This window comes from Macrobrachium rosenbergii, chromosome 28 (assembly GCF_040412425.1).
Source record: "Macrobrachium rosenbergii isolate ZJJX-2024 chromosome 28, ASM4041242v1, whole genome shotgun sequence".
Lineage (NCBI taxonomy): Eukaryota > Metazoa > Arthropoda > Malacostraca > Decapoda > Palaemonidae > Macrobrachium > Macrobrachium rosenbergii.
The window spans coordinates 21,329,993-21,353,650 of NC_089768.1; the positions used below are offsets into that span (position 1 = coordinate 21,329,993).

At 37.8% G+C, this 23,658-nt stretch overlaps 2 protein-coding genes across 2 annotated transcripts in view; one reads left to right on the forward strand and one right to left on the reverse strand.

Annotated features, from left to right (window-relative positions):
- The window catches only part of LOC136854117 (armadillo repeat-containing protein 8-like), a 294,260-nt gene that overhangs the window by 206,116 nt on the left and 64,486 nt on the right, over window positions 1–23,658 (forward strand). The window lies entirely within an intron of this gene.
- Window positions 1,474–22,976, reverse strand: LOC136854113 (phenoloxidase-activating factor 2-like). Its single transcript, XM_067130296.1, has 8 exons — window positions 22,835–22,976; window positions 20,169–21,029; window positions 8,819–8,988; window positions 6,155–6,314; window positions 5,498–5,606; window positions 4,916–5,079; window positions 3,841–4,116; window positions 1,474–3,431 (listed from the first exon to the last, which is right to left on the reverse strand). The coding sequence occupies exons 1-8, from the start codon at window positions 22,835–22,837 to the stop codon at window positions 3,237–3,239; spliced, it is 1,938 nt and encodes a 645-aa protein (XP_066986397.1). The 5' UTR covers window positions 22,838–22,976; the 3' UTR covers window positions 1,474–3,236.

Genomic DNA, 23,658 nt, shown 5'->3' on the forward strand with positions numbered 1-23,658 from the left:
GTCAAGACCTGTTCAGTCAGACACCACTGACAAGAAGTTTAGTTCACATTATACACTGAGTAATTGGTAGCTTGCTTTCGCCTTCCTCTCTGACTAAAAATAAACGCTATTCCGGGAGTACCTCACTTTATGATTTGACAACCTCCTGAACTTTATGATACTCCTGAACTTTATGAAGAATGAGCCTACCTTGGGTGGAGACAGTCTCAAGCGCTGATTATTTGTGCATGTATTTTGGTGTCTCGGACATTTTGTGCCGGTGCTATGGCCTCCCCTTGTCACTGCCGCTCATGAACGACCTTTTAACCACATAAATAAGATTAAGTCCCAGACTGCAGGTCAACCCTAGCAATTAAATTAATTTTATGATTCTCCAGAGTTCAGTCAATCGAACATCAAGTCTTGGGAACAAATCTGTAAGGTTAATTTTAACAGAGCCTTCATCGTTTTCCATTCATGTAATTATTAGGTTTTAAAAAGTAGCATTTTATTAAATATGAGACAATATTGTTATTTTTATTAGCGAGCCCCGAGGCCGAGTCCTGTGACACAAAATCTTTGACTCAGTGGTTTGGTTAAGCTGTCGAATAATGACAAATTCACCTTCATTACCGGCATTCAGTTTTCCCAGTAAAGCCACATATACGTGAATCTTAATGTCGAAACAACATCGATTATGAAAAATGTTCACATTTTTCATCAACCTGTTTTAATTCTACCCACTTACCAAACAGGAATTCTTTTGTGAAAAATATTCATCAAAAGTCTGGTTTTCGTAATGAAATTCATAATCCAATAATATCGTTTTCTTCGATATTGTTAATCTGAACGCTCTTCAGCTTATCAGAAGAATGCAGTTTGGCAGCCTTTGTAACGTTGTACACTCATGTCGTTTCAGATTAACCGAATCGTTCTCATGCGGGATATGTTTACCTTTGTCCTTTTCGGTAACTTCTGGAACCAACCTAATACTTCTGGTAACACTGACGAGCCTGACTCATGAACCTTTTCTTTCAAGGAAAGACTCCTTAACCTTTTGACTGATTATTTTTTACTGGGAAAAAATAGCTGCACTTTCGCCAAAAGGTTACATGGAGTCAGCTGCAGTACAAGACAACCTCGTTCTGTCTCTTAGTCAAAGCTTCGCAACCGAGCAGCTTGACCCCATGTCTAGCTAGAAAGATGGCTATCTCATGAAGAGGGTGACGATCCTCTATAACTGCGTGTTCAGCGCTTATTTGCAGGAGCAAAAAAAAAAATCTTTTGACTTGGGCTCTTTATACGAAGCCAATTTAAGTACTCCTCGCTGAAATCTATGACTCCTTAGAGGAAACTTAATATCAGTCAACAGAGCTGTAATGTATGTACTTCAGGGACCTCTGTCGTATGTCCTACTACATCCTTTTCGTGTTTTTTTTTTTATTTGGAAATCGTATCCTGTCTGAAGTAGACCAAGAATATAAAAAGAAGCCAAGGGTTTCCATTGTTTATTTCAAGGGATAATTCCTCTAGGGCATGAAAACGAGAGGATTTTTTTCTATTCATTCTGAATCTTGTTTAATACACGCAAGAAATTTCAAGATCATTGTAAGTGTAGTATGTATATTGCGTACATAATTATGCTGGACAGAACGTGCTACAATGTTCATACACTTAGACATAACACATACAGCGGAATATGACAGGTCTAGCATTATCATCTACTAACAGGCGGACTGTCACAGACGCATCAGCCGCTATGGGACTCCTGTGATGCTTTGTGCGAAATCCTCGTCATGAAAAGGATGGGTTTCTTATTCATTAACATAATGAAAATTTTCAATACATTTGCAAAAGGAAAATGTAATGCTCAATTCACGGTGCTCATTTTTTTTCACAAATCAGCTGATCACCTAAAGCAATGGTTGCTGTAAGGAAGAGAAACCACTTACTGTCATACATATTCATTAACTGCTCTATCAGGGATGGACCCCCTGTGTACAAAACTTCCGCAAAGTGAAAGTTGCTTCGTAAGGCATTCAGGAGCCTCATCATCAGCATGTTGATCTCGTTTATGTTTATTGCACCATTCACCTTTGGCTGACACGTACTTTAGCGTTACAGGGGTATGGACGTCCTTTTAATATACTCTCAGTCACACTGACATCCATACGTAACAAACAGTATTCACTTTCATTCATATTCTTCACCTGCTTGACTTTCATAGAGAATTAGTTTCACATTCGTTCAAAATCTGTTTCAGCTTTCCCAGAGCTTCTGGTTTCCTTGACTCGCCTATTCATCGATTCACAATTTATTCTCATTCTGCCATCATCTGTAACTCCCAGATGCCATCCATTTTAACATTTATCCTTCCCTCTTCCTGGGTACCATTTATTTCCATTTAGTTACCCTTGCTAAGATTTATATTCAGCCTTCTTTTACAAACTGTTCAAGTCCTTCGTAAGTCTTTCAGATTTTTTTCACTATCCTTCATCAACGCGGTGTCATCCATTAACGTTATTTATTCCAACTTTTATTCGCATCCTCTTTCCTTATCCAGAGAATTTGCATTTACACCTCCTACACTTATTATGCCGTTTCTCATCGTTCTATATAGTTTTTTTTTTTTTTATCGGCCACAGAGGCTTGATGAACCCTTGTCGATGGCTTCAAAAGAAGATTAGCCACATTCTTTGTCTACATGCTCTGACAAGCTCCTAACTTTTACCATAAAAACCTCGTCATTCCAAAACCTACCATTCACCCCATACATACCCAGGGTATGTATCTGACACTTGAGCCACAGCCCCCTCTCCTTTGCCTAGACCAGCTCTGGGCTTCTTTCACAAAACTTTTCTACAGACTTCTTGGTCAGCTTTCCCCTTCTGATAGTCATACTACCTTTTTTTATCCATTCCTTAGGATCATTCCCTTCTAGTAGATATACCTAAGATCATTCCCCTTAAGTGGACGTAGCCGGGAGACCCAGTGCATTTCGCCTTCATCTTCTGGCAATTTTTTATTCGCGGTTTCCCAAGTGCATATCAGCTTTCATCTTTTTGTATCACCTTGCATCCGTAACACACACTTTCGCAAATATAATCACACTGACATTTGCCTTTCAACTCTCGTCTCATTCACACCTTCATCTTCTTTTAATAGAAATAATAATAATGATAAAAATAATAAGAACAACAGTACAGAGAAGGTGCTTTCACGGATGGAGTGCTATGAAAGCTGGTCCATCAGGCAATTCATATATCCGCCCTCTGATCGGTGCGTCTTTCTCTCCTCTCTTCTCTTCTTCGTTTCCTCTCTTCCCTTTCTCTTTCTTTCTGTTCCCTTCTCTCCTGCCTTCTCCTCTCTTTCTCGAGTCGTCTCCTCCTATAGTCACCGAAATCCTCATAATATGAATAGCCATCATCCATGTCTGACACGTCGTAGAATGCCTGTAATTGAGAACGAATAAGTGGTGTTCTTATGACACCGATTTCTTTTCGCTAGCGAGCTCGTGGTTGAGCAGGAAACAATGTTATAAAAGACCAAAAGTATATAGACGTAGGAAAATTGTTTCGACTATTAAAGACAGCATGACTCAAGTTTTTAAAAGGCTATTACCACACGCTCCAGCAAAATAGTTAATGCTATCAGTGTACCTATTCGGGAGAAAATGCAGAAAGTATAATTCAAAATCAAATTCCTGTCCAGGGTAATATACCTGGCGTTTCAACAGTTAATTTCATTCATAAAGCTCCATAAATGTTGGACACAGCAGTTCTGACGGCTCTTTTAAGATGATCTCATTAGAGCACTTGGTAGATGAGTTTATGGGTCTAACTCAGACTGATTATGTCTCACCTTTCCGTATTTAACGGTTATTTTTGGCCGGGACGTTGTTGTAGTAGTTGTTGTTGTTGTTGTCGTTGTCGTTGTTGTTGTTGTTGTTGTTGTGGTAGTAACTGGATAGCGACCGTATGTCTGATTGAATATCCAGTCGTAGTTGGCTGGAATGCTGGCGTAAACTCCAGGTATGCCATCTTGCCCACATCCAATGCCCCAAGCCGTGATGCCCACCAAAAGATATCTCAAGGGGTCATCCTTACGAGGGCATGCCAGCGGACCACCGCCGTCTCCCTGTAAATCATTTAGATTTAACATTAAACATGCACTTTATTTGTTTTATCTCTTCATGGTGAACCAAACTTTGTATTAAGGCTGTTTGAATCTCAATTTGCAATTCAAAGTTTCTACGGTATTCCACCTTCAGATATGAGGAGGTAAGCGTCTCGCACTTTCTTCCCTATTTCTCAAAGTTCTAGAAATGAGCTCACATACTTCTAATTATCACTGAAAGGTTTCTAGTTATGATTAAGTTCGTTCTAGAAACGGAACCCTTATCTAGTTTTGTATACTTTCCTATTTTGTCGTATATCATAATTCTAATAACACTGATTCTTAATTTGAAATTTTCCACTCACAGACAACCAACTTTTTTTAACGGTAGCTTCAGTGTGAGACTGGAATATTCAGAAAACTTCTTCATACAATAAAAAATTCCATGAATATATATATACATATATATATATATATATATATATATATATATATATATATATATATATATATATATATATATATATATATATATATATATATATATATATATATATATATAAATAAACTCAATGCGAGAAGATAGAAATATACAGAATCTTATATCATCAGCTAAAATTGCCATTAACATGATAATTTCCTGGAATGTAAATTAACTGCAAGGCAGATCTAGAGAGACATCTTGACTTGAGTCTCTCTCTCTCTCTCTCTCTCTCTCTCTCTCTCTATATATATATATATATATATATATATATATATATATATATATATATATATATATAATTTTATATATATATATATAATTTTTTTTTTAACTCACCGTGCAGGCGTCTTTTCCCTTTTCTCCTCCAGCGCAAACGAAGGACCTGTCTAATACGAAGTAACGGCCCAGACGCGTCGTGCGAAGTTGGCTCTGGCAAAGTTTGGGGTCCACCAATGGAAGTGTCAGAGATTTCATGATCAGCTGATATGTGCCTTTGTCCTCTGTAAATTCACAGCACTTGGTTAGAGGGACGTATTGGAGATAACATTTAGTCTTTTTTTCTATAAAATTGCATAATAATTAAAACGAAAGAAACATTATGAATAATTTATTGCGGTTGTTTATTATTATTATTATTATTATTATTATTATTATTATTATTGTTGTTGTTAATGAGCGTACATATAATAGCAACTAAATAAACAGACCAAATGTAAACAGGCAAAAAGAAATGGGATATATATATATATATATATATATATATATATATATATATATATATATATATATATATATATATATATATGTGTGTGTGTTTGTGCGATAAATAGCAGCACATGTGATTCAAACATAAACAATAACTGTCTCCTTCCAAGGGCTATATCAGTCAGTTACTATAGGGATTCCAATAATACCCACCAAAGCTATCCTTCCCCCAGCCGTTGATAACGCAAGCGGTGGGATCAACTTCTTCAATTTCCTTTGCCAGGCAGAGGTGGTTGATGTGCGGTGCTCTCACGAATTCGTTCTGAGAGATTGAAAAAAATAATCAGGAAAGCTGAAAAATCTATCTGTCGTTCATCAGTGACTTGTAAATTCAACTATAATGATAATCTCAAAGGCTCTTTCTCAAATTTAGATTCAATCAGTACTTGAAATCTGTTCAGTGGCACCACGACAGGAACTTACAGCGAAATGACAATCTCTGCAGACATTTTCAAACATAGATTTCTATGTCAAACGTGCATGAACTTCTTAATAAATAATTGAAGTATATCTTAGTTTAACCAGACCACTGAGCTGATTAACAGCTCTTCTAGGGTTGGCCCGAAGGATTAGACTTATTTTACGTGGCTAAGAACCAACTGGTTACCTAGCAATGGGACCTACAGCTTATTGTGGAATCCGAACCACATTGTACCGAGAAATGAATTTCTATCATCAGAAATAAATTCCTCTAATTCTTCATTGGTCGGTCGGAGAAGACTCGAACTCGGGCCTAGCAGAGTGCTAGCCGACAACTCTATTAAGACGCTGGAAATCTTGCGAAAGGAAAACAGCATCGAAAAAACCTACCTGGAGGATCAGTATCGCCACATCATCGAAGAGGGTTCTTGGGTTGTACCCTGGATGAATGATCACCTCCTCTACCTGGATGGTCTGGTGTTCGTAAGGCTCGAGCTGCGTCTGCGTGTCCCATTCGCCGAGCCTAGCCCAGAGTTTGTCCACGCGAATCCTTGGTGGAAATATAAGTACCATTTTAATATTGAAACGCCTTCTCAACTATATGTCTAGACATAAATGCGAATGCAGTGTTACAACCTTCATGCTAACAGCAACCTCCTCCTCCTTGGGCATTCGAACTATCAACCACTGCAATAACAGACCAACAATTTGTCCCCTCAGCTACTGTGGGAATAAAGGAAGAGGAACATGTATGCAACGGCACACGCTTGGACTCATAAAACCGCCTCATCAGTATTTAATCCTTCTCCTGAATGGGCCCGAAGTTATGTATACACTACACTGTACGTTAAGATACTTAAAATTTTAGGATGTGCGCATGAATATATACTTTATATTTCCGGAGTGTTATGTATGATCCAGCATGTACAAATATAGGCAGATTCTCCAGCCAGAAAAAACAAATCGTACTAGAAAGGAGAAAATGTTGAGTGCTACCAACTACCCAAGATTATTATTTTGTAATGACAATGGACAACCTTGAAGCTTCGCAAAGTTCGATTATTTTGAATTTATTACTCTGGTAATGGTTAATCCATTCAGTTTTCTATTACGAAGATGGAATTTTTTTTTATTGCAGTCACCGAGTCTCTCACAAGTAGGTAAGATTGTCCGATCGGTTGGTTTATTGTTTCTTTTGCTGCGGCGTCATCTTCTTCGCTGGCTTTATCTGATACAAGAACTTTTAGACAATTCATTATAACTGAGATCAGAGTCAAGATGTGTATTTTACCCGAGTATTGTACCTGAAGCACTAATTCTTGTTTATAGGCATAATCTTTTTAAATATTTCAAGTTTAAAATGTTATCTGTAATTATTAAAGCCCGTATTAGTAGTGAGAACAGTTCATCTGTCATAACTTACAACAGGATATTCAACGTTACTGATTGTTTAGATACCACAATACAACTCTTTTCGTCAAATATGCTCAACAATATGAGGTTAAGGATGAATTCTCTTAGACAGAGACAGAGAGAGAGAGAGAGATTAGGTCAGAGTTCTACCTCAGGACTCGAGTTTTCTCTGTGATAAAATCTGTGCAAATCACAGCACTGAAACGTTTAGGCCGCGTACGTGTTCCAGTCAGCGACAGAGCTATTTTCCAACAGGGATTTAATCGGTCATTAATTGAAATGTAATTATCCAGGAAAATCATTGTCAATCAATCAAAGAATTATACACAGACATTTAGAGAATCTGGCTTCCTCTTAGGTTGGCGTAATTGCTGATTGCAGTCAATTCTGTATGTACTGGTAATTCGCTGTATTAATTCATGAGCAAAACTTGTTGTGTAATGCTATGGTTATCGTTCGTTGCTAAACCTTAGCGACCCAGCACTTGCCACTTTGCCCTTGTTCGCAGAAGTCATATAGACCGGATGTCAGCCAGATAAGTTCGTAAAGAACACATGTCCTGATAACAAGAGCAAGAAAAGAGCTCTCGCAAATGAATGTTCTTGAAAGTTAAAAAGTGTTCAAATGATTTGGGTCGCCTCTGCTGGCTGGCCCGCTGCTCTGCATTGTTAAAATATTCTTCATTTTAGGGAGCATTTTGCCATGACCTTGTATCTTGAAGTTACCAGATAACGTTTTTAAGAACAATTTTTTTTAACGGGTTGTAGAATAAGATAATAAAAGATAATTCAAATAACAAACATATCTCAAGATATAACTCTACATAGCATTGGGATTTTAAGGCATGTTTAAATCAGGATGGGATCTTTAATGTTGGTTCTTTCTTTTTTTCACTCTAGCCTAGTGTATGTATATGTATACATACACATATATATATATATATATATATATATATATATATATATATATATGTGTGTGTGTGTGTGTGTGTGTGTGTGTGTGTGTGCATGTATGTATCAGCTCAGGTTGACCTATAAAGGCTCTCGTTATCTGTTTATTTTAAACAGTTTTTCTTTTATCTTACTCTTCCACAAAGCAGAATTTATTGTATTATGCTTGTTTTACTGTATTAGAGAGCAAAGTGTGTAAACTCATTAATTATTACGATGACGAAGGTAAACAACGCATGATCATTACACAATGCAATTGGTTGCATGGGATACACCGTGTCATGGGTAAGGTTAATTTAAGATGTATTGCCGTTCTTAATTCAGGTGTATTGGTTTTATTTTCTATTCCCTCATATTTATTTCTCTCTCTCTCTCTCTCTCTCTGCAGGCTGATTACCTTTTTAGACCCTTTTGGGTTTATTGTCTGTTGACTCTGTCCATAAGGGTTTTCAGCTGCATATTTAAAGAAAGAAAGATAGAAAAAAAAACTCTATTTACGGTCATTATATTATATCTAAGTACATACAGCTGATGCGAGACCACTTGAAACAAGGTCTAGAGCTTGACTTGACATTTCAAAGAAACGATCAAATGGCTAAAAGAATTCCGGAGGATGTAGCGTTTAAAGTCACCAGCGCTCAGATAAACACCCAGACAAACGCTCTATCACCCGGTAATTTGCATGACTCACCCGGCGACTTTGTGCGCGGCTGTAATCACTATCCTCGGGTGGACGAGCGTCCCTCCTCCCACGAAGAGGTGCACGGGCCTTTCCATCATGAGCTCCTGACGCAGGATGGCCACTACCCATGGGAATTCCCCAAATTGACTCTCCCCTTGGCGGAAACCCAGCACCCGAACCTGCGTTGTAGTTCCGGAAAGTAGGGCGTGAGTGATTAGGAGAGCAATGACGTCATCATCATTGTCAGTAAGATGAAATTGTGAGTACAGTACACTTCTTTTGCGACTGAGTCATTCGTCATATTTGCTTGGAAGATTTTGCCAACATGTCATTAATGGATTTTGTTTAGAAACATTGTTTTAACTGTAAAATGAGGAAGAACCATCCATTAGTCCTATGATAAAAATAACTGAAATGCTAACAGGAAAAGTTTTGGCGACAAAAATACCATAAAGTTTTCTTTTTACATTGACGATTAAAATCGCTCATATAACAGTTAGAAATGACACCTGACAACACTTAAGTAAATAAATAACCTTAATCACAAATATCTCGTTCCTTGAATCTGCGTTATTGGGATATTCCTTACCAGACCCATCAAGAAGCACAAGCAAAAGAAGCAGACACTCAAAGCTGATGACGTTAACTACAGAAGCAGAGTTATTGAAGGCGAACATCTGACTCCAGGTTATTGTTCTTGTCGTTGTTAGACTGACCTGGCGTTGTGCCAGCACAGGCATCAGCAAGCGAACAAAAGGGCGGAGTCAAGATGTGGGCAAAATAATTGCGTTGTTAAAGTGAAGCAGATGGCTGTATCAATAGGAATCAATTCCGTTCTTTTCAGGATGCAACGTTTCGTTCTTACCTTTGTTGAAGGGCAGTTCGGCAAAGATAACTCTATATTTTTTTCTGAAGTTCCTGAAAATTTCAATTTCAGAATAATATCAGGGTACGGGACAATCCACCAGACGAGCTTTCGAAACGGGCAACAGGCTTGGAAAGTTTCACCTGTCAAAAGCTCCGCTAATGCTCATGCTCAATAGCAAATGACCAAATGGTATTCAACTCTTTATTCACTACTTCTGAAAACTGTACAACAAACATGGCATAAAGAAGAACAAACAAACAGAGTACATAACATATCTGTTACTTAAGAATAACGACGAACGATACTGAGACCACTGTCATTCATATTGTGAAACTTTCTTTATTTAGACTCTTGCTCAGGGTAACACCAAGTCTGCTTCGCCATGGGTAAGCCAAAATTTGCACAAAAAAAGAGACGATGAAAAGGATGGAATTGATTTGACATGTAATTTTAGAGCAACAATATCAGTGACAAACATTTTACTATCACATGATCAGCAATAGATTCAGTGCCCGTCAAATCACTTAAGTTACAAAAGAAAACAAAAACGTGCTTTCCTTAAAGTCTGAAGTCGAAATTCTAGCTGTGGCTCGAACAACGAAAAACAGGATATCCTAAGCAACATATTATGTGGTTCGTCATTCAAAACAGACGCAGCAGATTGCAGGTGTCTCGCCAATCCCTCATACTAAGAAGAATGCGTAAATGTTAATTAAATTGATAACTATCTCTATAACAGAACACAATTATAGAAATTTAATTAACAAGTGCATACAGCTCTGAGGGAGTTGAACTGTTTATACACTGCTATTCGGAAGTACTAATCAAGCACATGTCAAGGAAATGACATACATAAGTAGCATTTTTTTATTATAATAAACACCCTGTTTAACGAGAACAGTGAGTCACTTTTCTGGGATTTGTTCTGTAAGCTAAAACTGGATCAAGGCTACAGGATGTGACTTAATTAACTCCTTATCACAAGAACTATATTCTGAAAGATGAAAGTGGAGAAAGGTTAGAATAGAGATGATGGACAGCAGTGTGGTTAAAATCCAGTGCTACTGGGGTCATAGGCAACGCAGCGAAGATACAACAAACAGTAAACATCATCAAGGTATTGGGCATGCTGTGAATATTGTCCACAATGCGAAGCTTTAATTCGTATATTTAATGAATCAAAGGTTAATATTTAGAGTTATCAAAGCTTTCCTTGAGCAATATGCTAAAGAAAGGGCAACTAGACAGGTTCACGAAGAGAGAGAGAGATAGAGAGAAATTAGGGGACCAGACTGGCTGTAAGTTTCAGTATTAATGGTTTTGATATGTTGCTCTGAATCTTTTTGGTAGCAGAAGAAACAAGTATAATTGACAACCAACATCATTTCGATGCCAGGTTCTTAGAGCTTTATAGGATGGACTTCCTTTTTCGAAACCCTGACACATTAATGGAAGGAAATGACCCTTGAAAACCCATGTTTTTTTTAAATCATTTTGAAGGTGGATCCAGTTTTGTAATCATTGTTTCCCATCAACGTTTATTTAATTCTTTCCATGTATACCTAACATTATTAATCTCATGCTATATTTCATTTGCGTAAGACACAGAAGAAAAACCGTTATGTAATTATCATTTCCCGTCGTTTGCTTAATCTTCATCTATTCCTAACATTATTCATTATGTTTATGTTAAATTTCATTTGCGTAAGACAAGGAGACAAAAGAAGAACTCGGTCAAAGACCTCAAAATAAAGAATATAGGTGTGTTTAAACGCTTTAAAAAATTGGGGGGGAGACAAATAATAAACTATGAGGCAACTGCAGGACAAACCAAAGCCAGAACGGCTGTCACAGACAATTGGTTTTCGCTCCCACCCGTCTCGAGTTGTTGCAACGCCGCGAATTAAAACAAATAACAGATCCTATACTGAGCGGTATGTTATGATTTCGAACTTTTACCGAGGTACCTGTCAAAGCGCAATTCCCAGTTCGAGCTTTGAGTCCTAAATTAACGAACCGGAAATAATTCGCTGGTCTTGATCCACTCGGCAGTAAAACTAACCATGTCGAGATCGCTAAGTGTTGCCGCCCGATACTTGAGGATTCGTTCTCTGGTTTTTGAACTATCAGTAGCCTACTCACCTGGGGACAAAAATAGGTAAAGAAAAGCCGCCATATGTCCATCTACCTTTTGTAATAATGAAGTAGTTTCTTTTAATATCAGAATGCAGCTCCATTGGCGGCTCAGAGAACTATAACTGATGGGTTAGGTTATAGCTATTATGCTATGAAGAAAAGTATCACGAGTCTCGTAATTCTAAGTATCATTTACATAGCATTTCACATAAATTGTATTTATCATTTTTTATCATAATTTGCCGATTGGCAACACAAACGTTTTCAGTATATATAGATGTATATATATACTGTATATATATGCATATACATATGTATGTATACACACACACACACACACATATATATATATATATATATATATATATATATATATATATATATATATATATATATATATATATATATATATATATATATATATATATATATGTGTGTGTGTGTGTATACTTATATATAAATCTATATATATATATATATATATATATACTGTAAATACATATATATGTATTTATATAATATAAATGTGTGTGTATGTCTGTCTGTGTATTTGTGCGTGCGTGTGCGCAAAAACGAGCGTTGGCGTTTTACGCTTTGATGTGCACAAGGTATAAAAAACAACAGGAGCGCATATATATCAAGCGCAGACCAAGGAAATGGGATGTCGCAACCGAGAATGCTCAAAAGGTGGAACTCTCTCCAGATCGCTTGTCGCCGTTGAGGATGTAATGGCTCACTGACCAACAAGAACTCCCCAAAAGTCCAAAAAGCTGAACACCCTGAAGGATGTGGCCGATTCTGAAGTGAACTCGAGAGGATGTTCACTGCCGGTCGTTTTATGGATTAGTTTATTTAACTACTTGTTTATTTACTTGTTTATTTACCTCCATGATTAATCTGCTGCAGGTAAACGTATATTTCATGATGCTTGAAGCAAGGAGAGATGCAGTTAATGAAATGAGACGCCACAGAAATCTTTGAGATGCGACGTCTGTTATGAGGCAAATAGGTACTCCGTACACTACAAAGATGTTTTCCTAATATTTTTAGAATAAACTTCAAATGGACGAGTGACAAACCTCTCAAATGCTTTACGAATATTGACCTCTGTTTATGGAGAACTATTTCACCACGTTAGTCTTTACCCTTCTGTTTCAATTATATATGACTCTTCTAATAGCTAAACAACTGATCGTCGATGGTGCACATTGAAGGTACTTTAAAGAATATCCATCGCACAGACTCCTTCAAAGTTTATTCGTCAACATCGTGATTGTTGTATATCCGTTTGAATCTTCGGTGTTTCCCGATAAAAAAAAAAGTGTACATCACCTGAACAGCACAGGAATAAAATCTCGTACAACCTTAATTTTTTCGTCCAGAAGTGGAACTTAAACCGCTCTGTCTATTTCAGTCTTCAACCAATAACTGCAGGAAATGAAGGTTGTTTGCAGCCCTGGATTTAATTGGGAATACATACATACTTACATACATAAATGCAAACAACCGATGCAGGAAAATGTTGATGGATTTTTAAAGCAAAATACATCGGAAAACCATAGACTTTATATGAGAGAGGGAGATGTATATGTATATGTATATATATATATATATATATATATATATATATATATATATATATATATATATATATATATATATATACATATATATATATATATATATATATATATATATATATATATATATATATATATATATATATATATATATATGTGTGTGTGTGTGTGTGTGTGTGTGTGTGTGTGTGTGTGTGTTTGTATTACTGTATATAAATTTATATATAAAATCCAAAGTGCAAAATAAAAAGGTAACAAGACTCACAAAGCGTGTAGCCTACGCGAAAGTGAAGTCGATGGAACAGGATACAATAGAAGTAATTCACAACTGTCAAAAAAAAGAAGAGGTAAAAAAGTGGTTTTTGCAATACACTCATGCTGTGACATCTGATGTGTTACAGGTAACGTCCTAAAAGCATGTGCCATGAAACCCTCGAGGTGCCGGTCTGTTTTTCATTCTTTACCTTTTTTCAAGAGTATTACGGAATACATTGAATGTATGTAAATACAAAAATTCATAAAACCAACCGTACCCTTTGAATTTGCCTCAACAGTATTGTGGTGGTACTTCTTTATTTATAAATAGGCTTCTTTTCAAAGGTCCAGCAGTTAAAAAAAAGACACGAATGCGAGATTGAGGGGGTGTTGGGGGAGGGGGAAAGGGAGGGAGGGGGAGTGTTAGGAAAAAATCCTAAGTTATATGAAATGAGTTGAAAATAGATTAAATTCTTTACAAACTGAAAACTCTGCGAGTGTTACCCCTAAAGTATAATACGATTTTGCTTTAATTTGCTTCAATTTTCCTTGACTGTGAAACATACAAACAGCAAAATAAATAAAAACACGCACGCACAAGCACACGCACATAAGAATAACGGAAACCCCCCCAGAATGCTTGACAGATCATTTCTAGCTGCTATTGCGCATCAGGCGATCACTTGGAAACTAGAGTTTCTGAGATTTTCATTCTTATATACCTGCGACTGTTTACTTCGTGCACGAGCCTTTCAAGTTAAAACTGGTTATATGGAGGGATATTTCATGTGTGGTGTGGTCACTTGCTTGGAGCATAAGAATAACTGAATCTTTCAGGGTCTGTGTTCAGGGTGGAATAAATTTAAAGGAGGAAATTTGTTCCTAAGTGCGCATCCATATAGCTTCGCAGAACTTGCAGCTAACTGCATTATAATTGGAAGTTATCAATTATGCGCCCTTTTAGCTTTCTGTAAAAGAAAACTATTGTGCCGGCTTTGTCTGTCCGTCCGCACTTTATTCTGTCCGCACATTTTCTGCCCGCTCTCAAATCTTAAAAACTACTGAGGCTAGAGGACTGCAAATTGGTATGTTGATCATCCACCCTCCAATCATCAAACCAAATTGCAGCCCTCTATCCTCTGTAGTTTTTATTTTATTTAAAGTTAAAGTTAGCAATATTCGTGCTTCTGGCAATGTAACAACGCAGGCCACCAGAGCCGGCTGAGAGTTTCAGGGCCGCGGCTCATACAGGATTATAGACCACCGAAAGATAATCTATTTTCGGTGGCCTTTATTATACGATGTAGCGGCTGTACAGAAAACTCGATTGCGCCGAAGAAACTTCTCCGCATTTTAACTTGTTTTCTTTAATAATGACATAATATTGCCTGCCAATGGTTTATTAAAATGTATAACGCATTAGCTTCCAGATATTTCATTGTTCTTCATTTTATTCTATGATACTTGAAGCGCTCAATACTCTAGTGTCTAACACCACGTAATTGAAGTTTGAAAACGTATAACGCTTAAATAATGGATACTGAAGTAACCAGGATCTCTACGAGAGAAACTCAAGTCTAACAAGACATCATCTCCTAGAGAGTACCTTGAGGCATCCTCTCCTAATCACATCATGCAACAGAAACTGAAACGGGTAATCATTACGAGTTTGCTTTCATCTGTCTTAGGAAAGAAACAAACCTGTAGCAATACTCAGTGGCAGTTACTTATAGAGATGAGGATAGCCTGACAACAGAATGACTTATTCATTTCATGTTATCTAGATACAGGATGAATATACAATGGTAGTAGGTAACTGCATCTTCAGCTTTTAGCTTTATCTCTCGTATCTGTAACTCTATTTCTTCTTGTCTTCGTCTACGGCACTATTTATGCCGCCTTCCCAACTTCTAGTAACATTCCTCTGGATTCTGATTTCTTATAGATTTTCTGTTTAAGAAATAACCCTCTGCACTTTAGCTATTTCTTCTTTCTTCATCTCACAGACTTTCTCCGTAGTTCATGTTTGAATGTCCAACCAAAGCTTGACCTATTTCAGTCTCTTCTTCCAACTTCTCACTTATGTCACTGTTTCGGGTAGTCTTGGAGAAGCACATACACCATTTTGATCAAATTTGCTTCTGATTATGAATTTTGTGCAGATAATACAAGTTCAACTCTTCACCCTTCAACTTCAGCTTTATTAGGACACTATTAGCCCATCTGAGAACATAGTTATCACATTGTGGGTTGTTTATATCTTGCTATCCTTCATGGCAGGAGTACCGTAGCCAGGGTTAAAACACTTGGCTTAAGGCCGCATCTAACGCTCAGTTATATAAACTTTTCAGATTTAAGTGAGTGACAGTGTCAGTTGGGGTCAGGCAAAGAACATAGGACCACCGACCTCATCCTTAGAGACTTCCTGAGAACCGGGAGGCTTTACCACACTGACTCCATACCGTTTGAAAAGAGAAAAAAAGCATAGAGTGAAAGACATATCACCCCTAACGCTTCTCTCCTGAAAAGCGTTGCCTCCAGTAGTTGTAGCCCTCCGGTTCCCACCATAGTCGACTATCCACTGGATGCATAATTTTTCTACTGCTCAGGCCAACACAGGCGCAATGTATTTTCCAGTAAAAAGAGCAGAACGCTTCCATTCCTGCCTGGAATCGAACGCAGTACTGTCACCGGTGTGACGAGTCTGGTACCACTGGGCCTCAGGGAAGGAACCAACATCGATCTGTCCTGTAATACAGTGATTACGCAAGAAGTAACCAAACACTAGGCTATATTGGGAGTTAATGCTCATGATGTGAGAGCATATAGGATGTCTCAGTACGATCGAATGGTTGTTTTTGCGGTTCCAAACCAACAACATCCACGCTGAGGCTGTTGACATGCACGCCTAGGCAAGATCTATGGACACCGGTAGTTGCTACGGACATTAATTTTGTCTTCCACAGGGAAGTGGAGTTGTATTCTAGCAAGCGAGGCTTCCAGTTGAGTGCGACACAAGCTATCACACATCATGTCACTTAACCTATCTATATATACACGCACGCACACACACACACACACACACACACACACACATATATATATATATATATATATATATATATATATATATATATATATATATATATATATATATATATATATATATATATATATATATATATTTTTTTTTTTTTTTCTCTCTCTCTCTGGATATCTGATTATATAACTATAATATATAATATAATATGACGTTAGTTTCGTGAGGCATCTTAGCTCTTTGAAATTAAAACCACATATTCGGAAAAAAAGTGTATCTTTCAAGCAGTTTCAGAAACTTCAAGTGTCGTCTGCATTGAGGGTGATGCTGAAGAGGAGCAGGGGCTTGATGGTTTGAAATATACTTTATTCCTGAATCTTATATATATATATATATATATATATATATATATATATATATATATATATATATATATATATATATATATATATATATATATATATATATATATATATATATATATATATATATATATATATATATATATATATATATATATCTGCATTACAGTTCGATACCGATTGTCTGGAAATCTCAGCTTTGAGGTTCTTCAAATCAAAATTTTGGAGTTGTTGTATCTTTATATATATATATATATATATATATATATATATATATATATATATATATATATATATATATATATATACTGTATAGTGACAAACCATTTATCTTCGTGATTATATCTTATAATCATTTTATAAGAATATGCAGCAGCATTCCCCGCGCGTGAGTGCGAGCTTGCATTTGAATGTGTGTGTGCGTGTGTGTGCTAGAAAGAGTGAGAGTGGGTTTGGAGACTTTGTGACAAGAAATGTCCCTAGTTTAGGTCCAGCTACGACAAGCATCCGTACTTAATTTGGCTTCTGACAACTAAGCCCCTTTAATCTTTACTTATTCGTAACTTTTTGTTGGACTTTTCATCAATCTATTTTAACTCAAACACAACGCGGAGATAATTATTATTCCTGAAGTTCAAAACCTTCCTATAAGTGAAGTTCCTCGAAAGTGCTGTCAAAATTTTACTTGACTTTCTAGTTAAGATCCTTCACTCTTGAGGTAATATCGTTATACACCGCGATAAAGGGAAGCTCCTTTTTTATTAAAGAAGACTAAGAATGAGTGTGAAGGTATTTTATTTTATTTTATATTTCTTAGTGAGCATTGCGTAAATTACAGGAAGGCAACTTGGGTCTTCCGGTCATAAACTTACATTAATCCGTGAGATGCTGAAATTGCGTGGCGTTGGCGTCACAGATTCAAAAGTCAAACAACAAGACACACTGTGTGTAAATATCTAAATAAGTATTGCCATTTCTCGAAATGTCTGACATTTCTCCTTCCTGCTTGCAGGTGGAAACTGATTATGTGGCACCTTGTCATTGTATATGCCGTAAACGGTCATTCAACCGAGAGGTAATGTTTCGCTCTGTAACTATTTGGTGGAAGATAAGGCGCATAGCCAATAGCCTCAGTAATTGTTCATATTCGACAGAGCATAAAATGACAGAACCATTCCGGTTTCTAGTCCTTGTTGATGTGAATCCACGTATACAGCAGCCATCCTCAAAATGACGATCATTACGTCTTAACCTTTCCACACGCAATCCATGTTTGTAAAAAAAAAAAAAAAAAAAAAAAAATCAGAAGAAAAAGAACGTTGACAGAATCAAAATTCGGCACTCTGAAAACAGACGATTTCAGGTTTGAATTTATAAGAAGGTTTCCAACCAAAAATATCTACTCTTGGGGATAAGGCAGAAAAGGAAATGAATCTCGCGTTTGCGTTCGATAAAATTTGGTATACAAAGAAATGCCTTAGGAGGTAAGATTGGCATTTCCTTTGCTTTGAGATACGAAGTTTCTGTAATCATTCGTCGCTTGTCGAAAATGTTAGAAAGAATAAAAAGGTTATAAGTTAGAAGGTTATTGTTAATCATGCAATGCAGCTCAAATGTTTTGCAGAACATTATTTTTACACCAGTAACGTTGGTCATATTGTTTTGAAGGTGGCATGATGGGCAGGTGTACTTTATAATTCATTAATCGAGTAAAGGAGTGCGACTTTTACATAAAGTATATCTATCCATAAGTCTACGTTCAAATAACTCTGTACTGAATCCATCGTATTTACCAAGGTCATTGTTGACCATTCACAAAAAAAAAGGTTCATGAATGTCCTGTACAAAGAAAGTAAACGAAAAGGAAAGGTCGTTTCGGGAATGTCTCAATCAACAGTTTAAAAGCGAGTGGCCCTTTCTGGCTATAGCATCAGTGTCTCACGCAGTCCAGAAGCAAATAAGAACCTGACTTTTCCAGGGGATAAAAATGAGTCAAGATTCTAAGCAATAAGAGAGCTGATGCTATGGAGAAGGATTCGCATGCTTAGAGCATAGAGGTGCCTGAGCGTAGAGCCTTCCTTCTTGCCTCCCTTAACAACACAACAGTTTGCAAGAGAGAGGATTTGCGTCCTGTTGAGCTGGAGAACCAGTTTCAACCAGAACTTTTACCACAGTTTTAAAGTACTGGATGTCTTAAGTTTTCAACGCTTCCGAAATAACAAAGCTTGAAGAAATATTAGACGACGCAAGCGCAATAAAAGAGGAACGAGACGTGGGTGGTGGGGAGAGGGTGTTCCTTATCCACAGATACTGGCCTGATGGATGAAAGATAAGATAAGCAGAACTGAGAGCTAACACGTGCACAAGGACAAAGACGAGAACAGTGAAGTCAAACACAATGTGGTCGCAAGCACTTAGACAATAAAGAAATGTGAAAATTGTAGATTTAAAGATGAGTTACTTTCATTTTGAAGATTTAAACAGCTCTGATTTAATAATATTTATTTATTTAGTTTCTTCACATTCAAGTGTATTTAGCCATCTAAAACTTGGGCCTCATTATTATACAGAAAATATATTAATCTATTTTCAGTTTCTATAAATATTTGGGATGAAAGAATCCATTTATACTAATCAGTTTGTAAGATTATATGACTATGATTGGACGGATTTTTACTTTGCACTTGTTTTCATTCATTAATCTAGACGAGACTGGGTTTTTTTTATCGTTGTCATTTCTTACACAATACTTATTACAAGTTACAATATTAAAGAATTTATTCAAGTCTACAGAACATACGTGTACAGAAGCTATACACCGTGTAAAAAGAAACAGGCAAAGACAATATATGTGGAGAAGAAATCAAAAGACAAACGCAATGCAAACATGTACGAAAATAGAGACAAATATTCTTGGAGAATTCAGCATAATACAACACACTGAAAACATTATATACAACCTTGCTTACAATACTCAGACCAGTTGGAAATTAACACACAAATACATTGCGAGTTATGTACAATAGCATGGAAAATCAAAAGCTAAAGCAGTAAACTGACTTCACACAAGGCTTTTGGAGAGAATGGACAAGACGGACGCCACCAGTGCCAAACTTACCGCAATACCTTGCGTGTTCCTTGTCCCACAACTGGGTAAGACAGTTTCCTCGACCTTTTCATTCATTGGCCTTGGCCTTGGGCGGGTCGTTGTTGTACTTGGGAATGTGGTTCCCGGGACAATGCCGGCAGTGCGCTCAGCTTCTGGCAGATTACAGCAAATTTGCCTCGGGTCCTCACAGATGATGTCTGGATTGGGGTTAGGGTACAACGTTCTCAAGTCCAACAGTCCCGACCCTGAAATAACGATGGTACCTTTGGCATTACACATATAGGTATCGACGCAGTCGCAGTGAGGATGGCTTGAGCTCGTCACTGCTTGAGGAGGCTCGGTAGGTTCGAAAGCGCAGCAGACGGTGAATGCGTGAGGGCACTTGGAATGGGATACGTAGATCCCGAAGGCTTCGAGCGACGTATTCCCATTGCCGTCACTGACGATGCGCTCCGCCGTGCAGTTGACGAAGGAGACGCACTCGCAGGGCGTGTCCGGAGGCAGAGTTGGTAAAGCAGGGGTTGTAGTCGGAGGGGAAACCGTGGTAGGCGTAGGTGGGAAGCAACATACGTCATAAAGATCGGGGCACTGCGGTCCGTTGCGGTTGCGAGGAGGGGGTGTTGGCTTTTGGCCTCCGAAGCGGAGGTCTATGATGCCCACCCCCGACGTGCTGATGGTGCCGTTAATACACAGGTAGTACTTGACGCACTCGCAGGAAGGTTGTTCCCCAAGGGAGGAGTCCGCTGCATTAACAGAGTCCTCCGTGGTATCCCTTAACCACCAGAAGTTTCCATCGGCTTGCCCAGACACAGAGCCTGCTAGCAGCCATACGGTCAACACCAGAGGTGTTGCTAGCACCGTCAGACGTCCCTGGAAATTGAGAAGAAAAAATAATCAAAATCCCAACACTGAAAATCATGACTGAGTTTGCTGATGCATCTGAACAGTGATATGTATAAATGATACATGGCAAGTCCCTTTCTCACTACAGTAACTAGAGTAGGCATGTGGATTCTCCTGTGGCATCCCAGTGAAGTGATTTTTGAAAAATACGTGTCATCGCGTTTTTTTTTTCATATCTCTCGTGCACATATATACAGTGCTTATAAATATATGCCTAATCTACCCATTATTCTATTTCCTACTGATCTCCCGTAAAAATTAGAGCACGAAAAAGTCTTTGATGGACATAAACCTACGTGAGAATAAAGGAATAATGAACGAAAATCATTCCTTTTAAACACAATCACGTGAAAGCGAAAACCTTCTACGAAATTAGATAAGGTGTGGACTCTCTCTCTCTCTCTCTAGGTCCCGTTGCTAAGTAACCAATTGGTTCTTAGCCACGTAAAATAAGTCTAATCCTTCGGGCCAGCCCTAGGAGAGCTGTTAATCAGCTGAGTGGTCTGGTAAAACTAAGGTATACTTTTCTCTCTCTCTCTCTCTCTCTCTCTCTCTCTCCTACACAGTCACACACACACACACACACACACACACACATAATACAAACAAGATAAAAAGAAACACGTTCCTCTTTCGTGGGCGCGTCAGCCTTGAAGAATTCCGTGAACAATTGTAAATTTGCGTAACTTTGCATTTCCAATATAGAGATTGATTTTACGTACTTATGACAGGCGGAAAGGGAAATGAGTAAATCTCTTTACCTAACCGGAAGTATATTTTTGACTGTTATGAATTCGTCATTGTATCACGTTGCTTGTCTTGAAAACTATTATTTCCTCGTCCTTTTTTATTTCCTTTGATTGTAACGGCATTAATAGCTATCGCCAATTGGGCCTACATATATCCCGACAATTTTTCGGTGAAACTAAGTAGCAAGTAATTCTTTGGACTGAAAAAAAAATTGCGTTAAAGGCAGAAGGAAAAGAAATTCTCTTTCATGATAAAAAAAAAAGTCAGGCCACTCTCGATGTGAAATATACTCCCGTTGTTGTTATGCTTGTCAATGTTTTATGTTGAAAGCAAAGGAAACCCTTTATTTATCTCATTTTCTCGAACAAAAGACTTCCTTACTTCCCTCAGCTTTTATTTAGGACGTGTTTTGTTTCGCTAGCATCCAGGAAATCTAAAATTTCGAGTATGCATAGAGTGCGGTGAGAAAGTAAACAAACGCGTAATAGCATTTTGCACTTATGACTACAATAAGGATGACCTTCATCAACTTTCTGATGAAGAGGTCGCTAATTCGATAATGAGTTCTATCACGCGAACAGTTGTATTACTAAATCAGTGAAACATCCCAAGATGCCACTTCTGTATATATATTACCGCTATACTGAAAAAAGCATATCAAAACATTGTACCAAAGAACATTGTGATAACTTTTTAAAAGTTCTAACAATGATCTCTTCAACAGAACAGACTTTAGGTATAGGGGAGAACATTAAGATGGCATTTCAAACAAATCTGAAATAGCTTTCGCGACGCAGTATGTCCGCGAATGCCCTACATTTTCTAGATATGCTAATCTGACTGAAGTACAACCACACTAGAGTTTGGGTCGCGATGCTCGCATGCCCTGCAATGCTTGTTCAAAGACGCAACCTGATGTTACTTTTCTTAAAGAAAATCACACCTTCATCTTCGTCCGTATACCCAACAGATGAGTGAACCGAACGTTAACGTAGACGCGAACACTCCAAACAGCCACTTACCATGCAGATAATATCTACGCAAAGCCACGGAGGAAGACACTCGTAGGGATACCTGTTTCACACAAGCCCTGGATCACGACTGAGCCAAACACGAAGGATGGTCCGGAAGGAGGTTTGTCCCTGCATGGGCCGGGCTGAGGATGCTGGCTAACGATAATCGTGAGCTCTTATTTTTGTCGATGTTGCCAAATGGGTTATATTACTGGGGCTTCTTTAGGCTTTGATTTTTAGAATTCGTTGCTTTGCAGGTGATTTTATGAATCAAAGCCTCTTGATGGGGCGTATCAAACTTTTCATAATTAGTTAGTCTCAGCAGAATGGAAATATCGGTATCCTAAATTGTGCCGGATTTCCGAAAGAAATATGCGCTATTTCAACATTCATACAATTACATTGCCTGCATGTGGGTTTGCGTAAGTGTGTGTGTGTGTGTGAGTGAGAGAGAGAGAGGGGGGACGGAAACACGCTCTATTAATATCAATTCCTTTTGTTGTTTTAGCACAACGATGAGAAACAGTTCAGTAATCGTGAGCGCATCGTGACCTTGGTAGTCCTTGCGGTGTATTTCGTAAGAATTGGTACGTGATGTCACTCGAGCGTATCAGAACAAGGGGGAAAACCAATTTCTATAAAAAAAAAAAAACGATCATGGTCACATTCATATATCAACTGCAGTATCGTGGATGAGTCCCACTGTGCAGAAAGCTTCCACAACATTAACCACTTCATGCACGCACACAGCCGTCACATTTGCATATTATCAAACATCGTACACACTCTGTGATATTCACCTCTATCCTGCATACTCTTGTTAGTCCCCTTTT

Coding starts and splice junctions, on each gene's coding strand:
- LOC136854113 (XM_067130296.1), bottom strand. Junction 5,607..6,154: donor TGGCGATACTGATCCTCCAG/GTAGGTTTTTTC, acceptor TCAATCTCTCAG/AACGAATTCGTGAGAGCACC. Junction 3,432..3,840: donor TAACCGTTAAATACGGAAAG/GTGAGACATAAT, acceptor TCTCAATTACAG/GCATTCTACGACGTGTCAGA.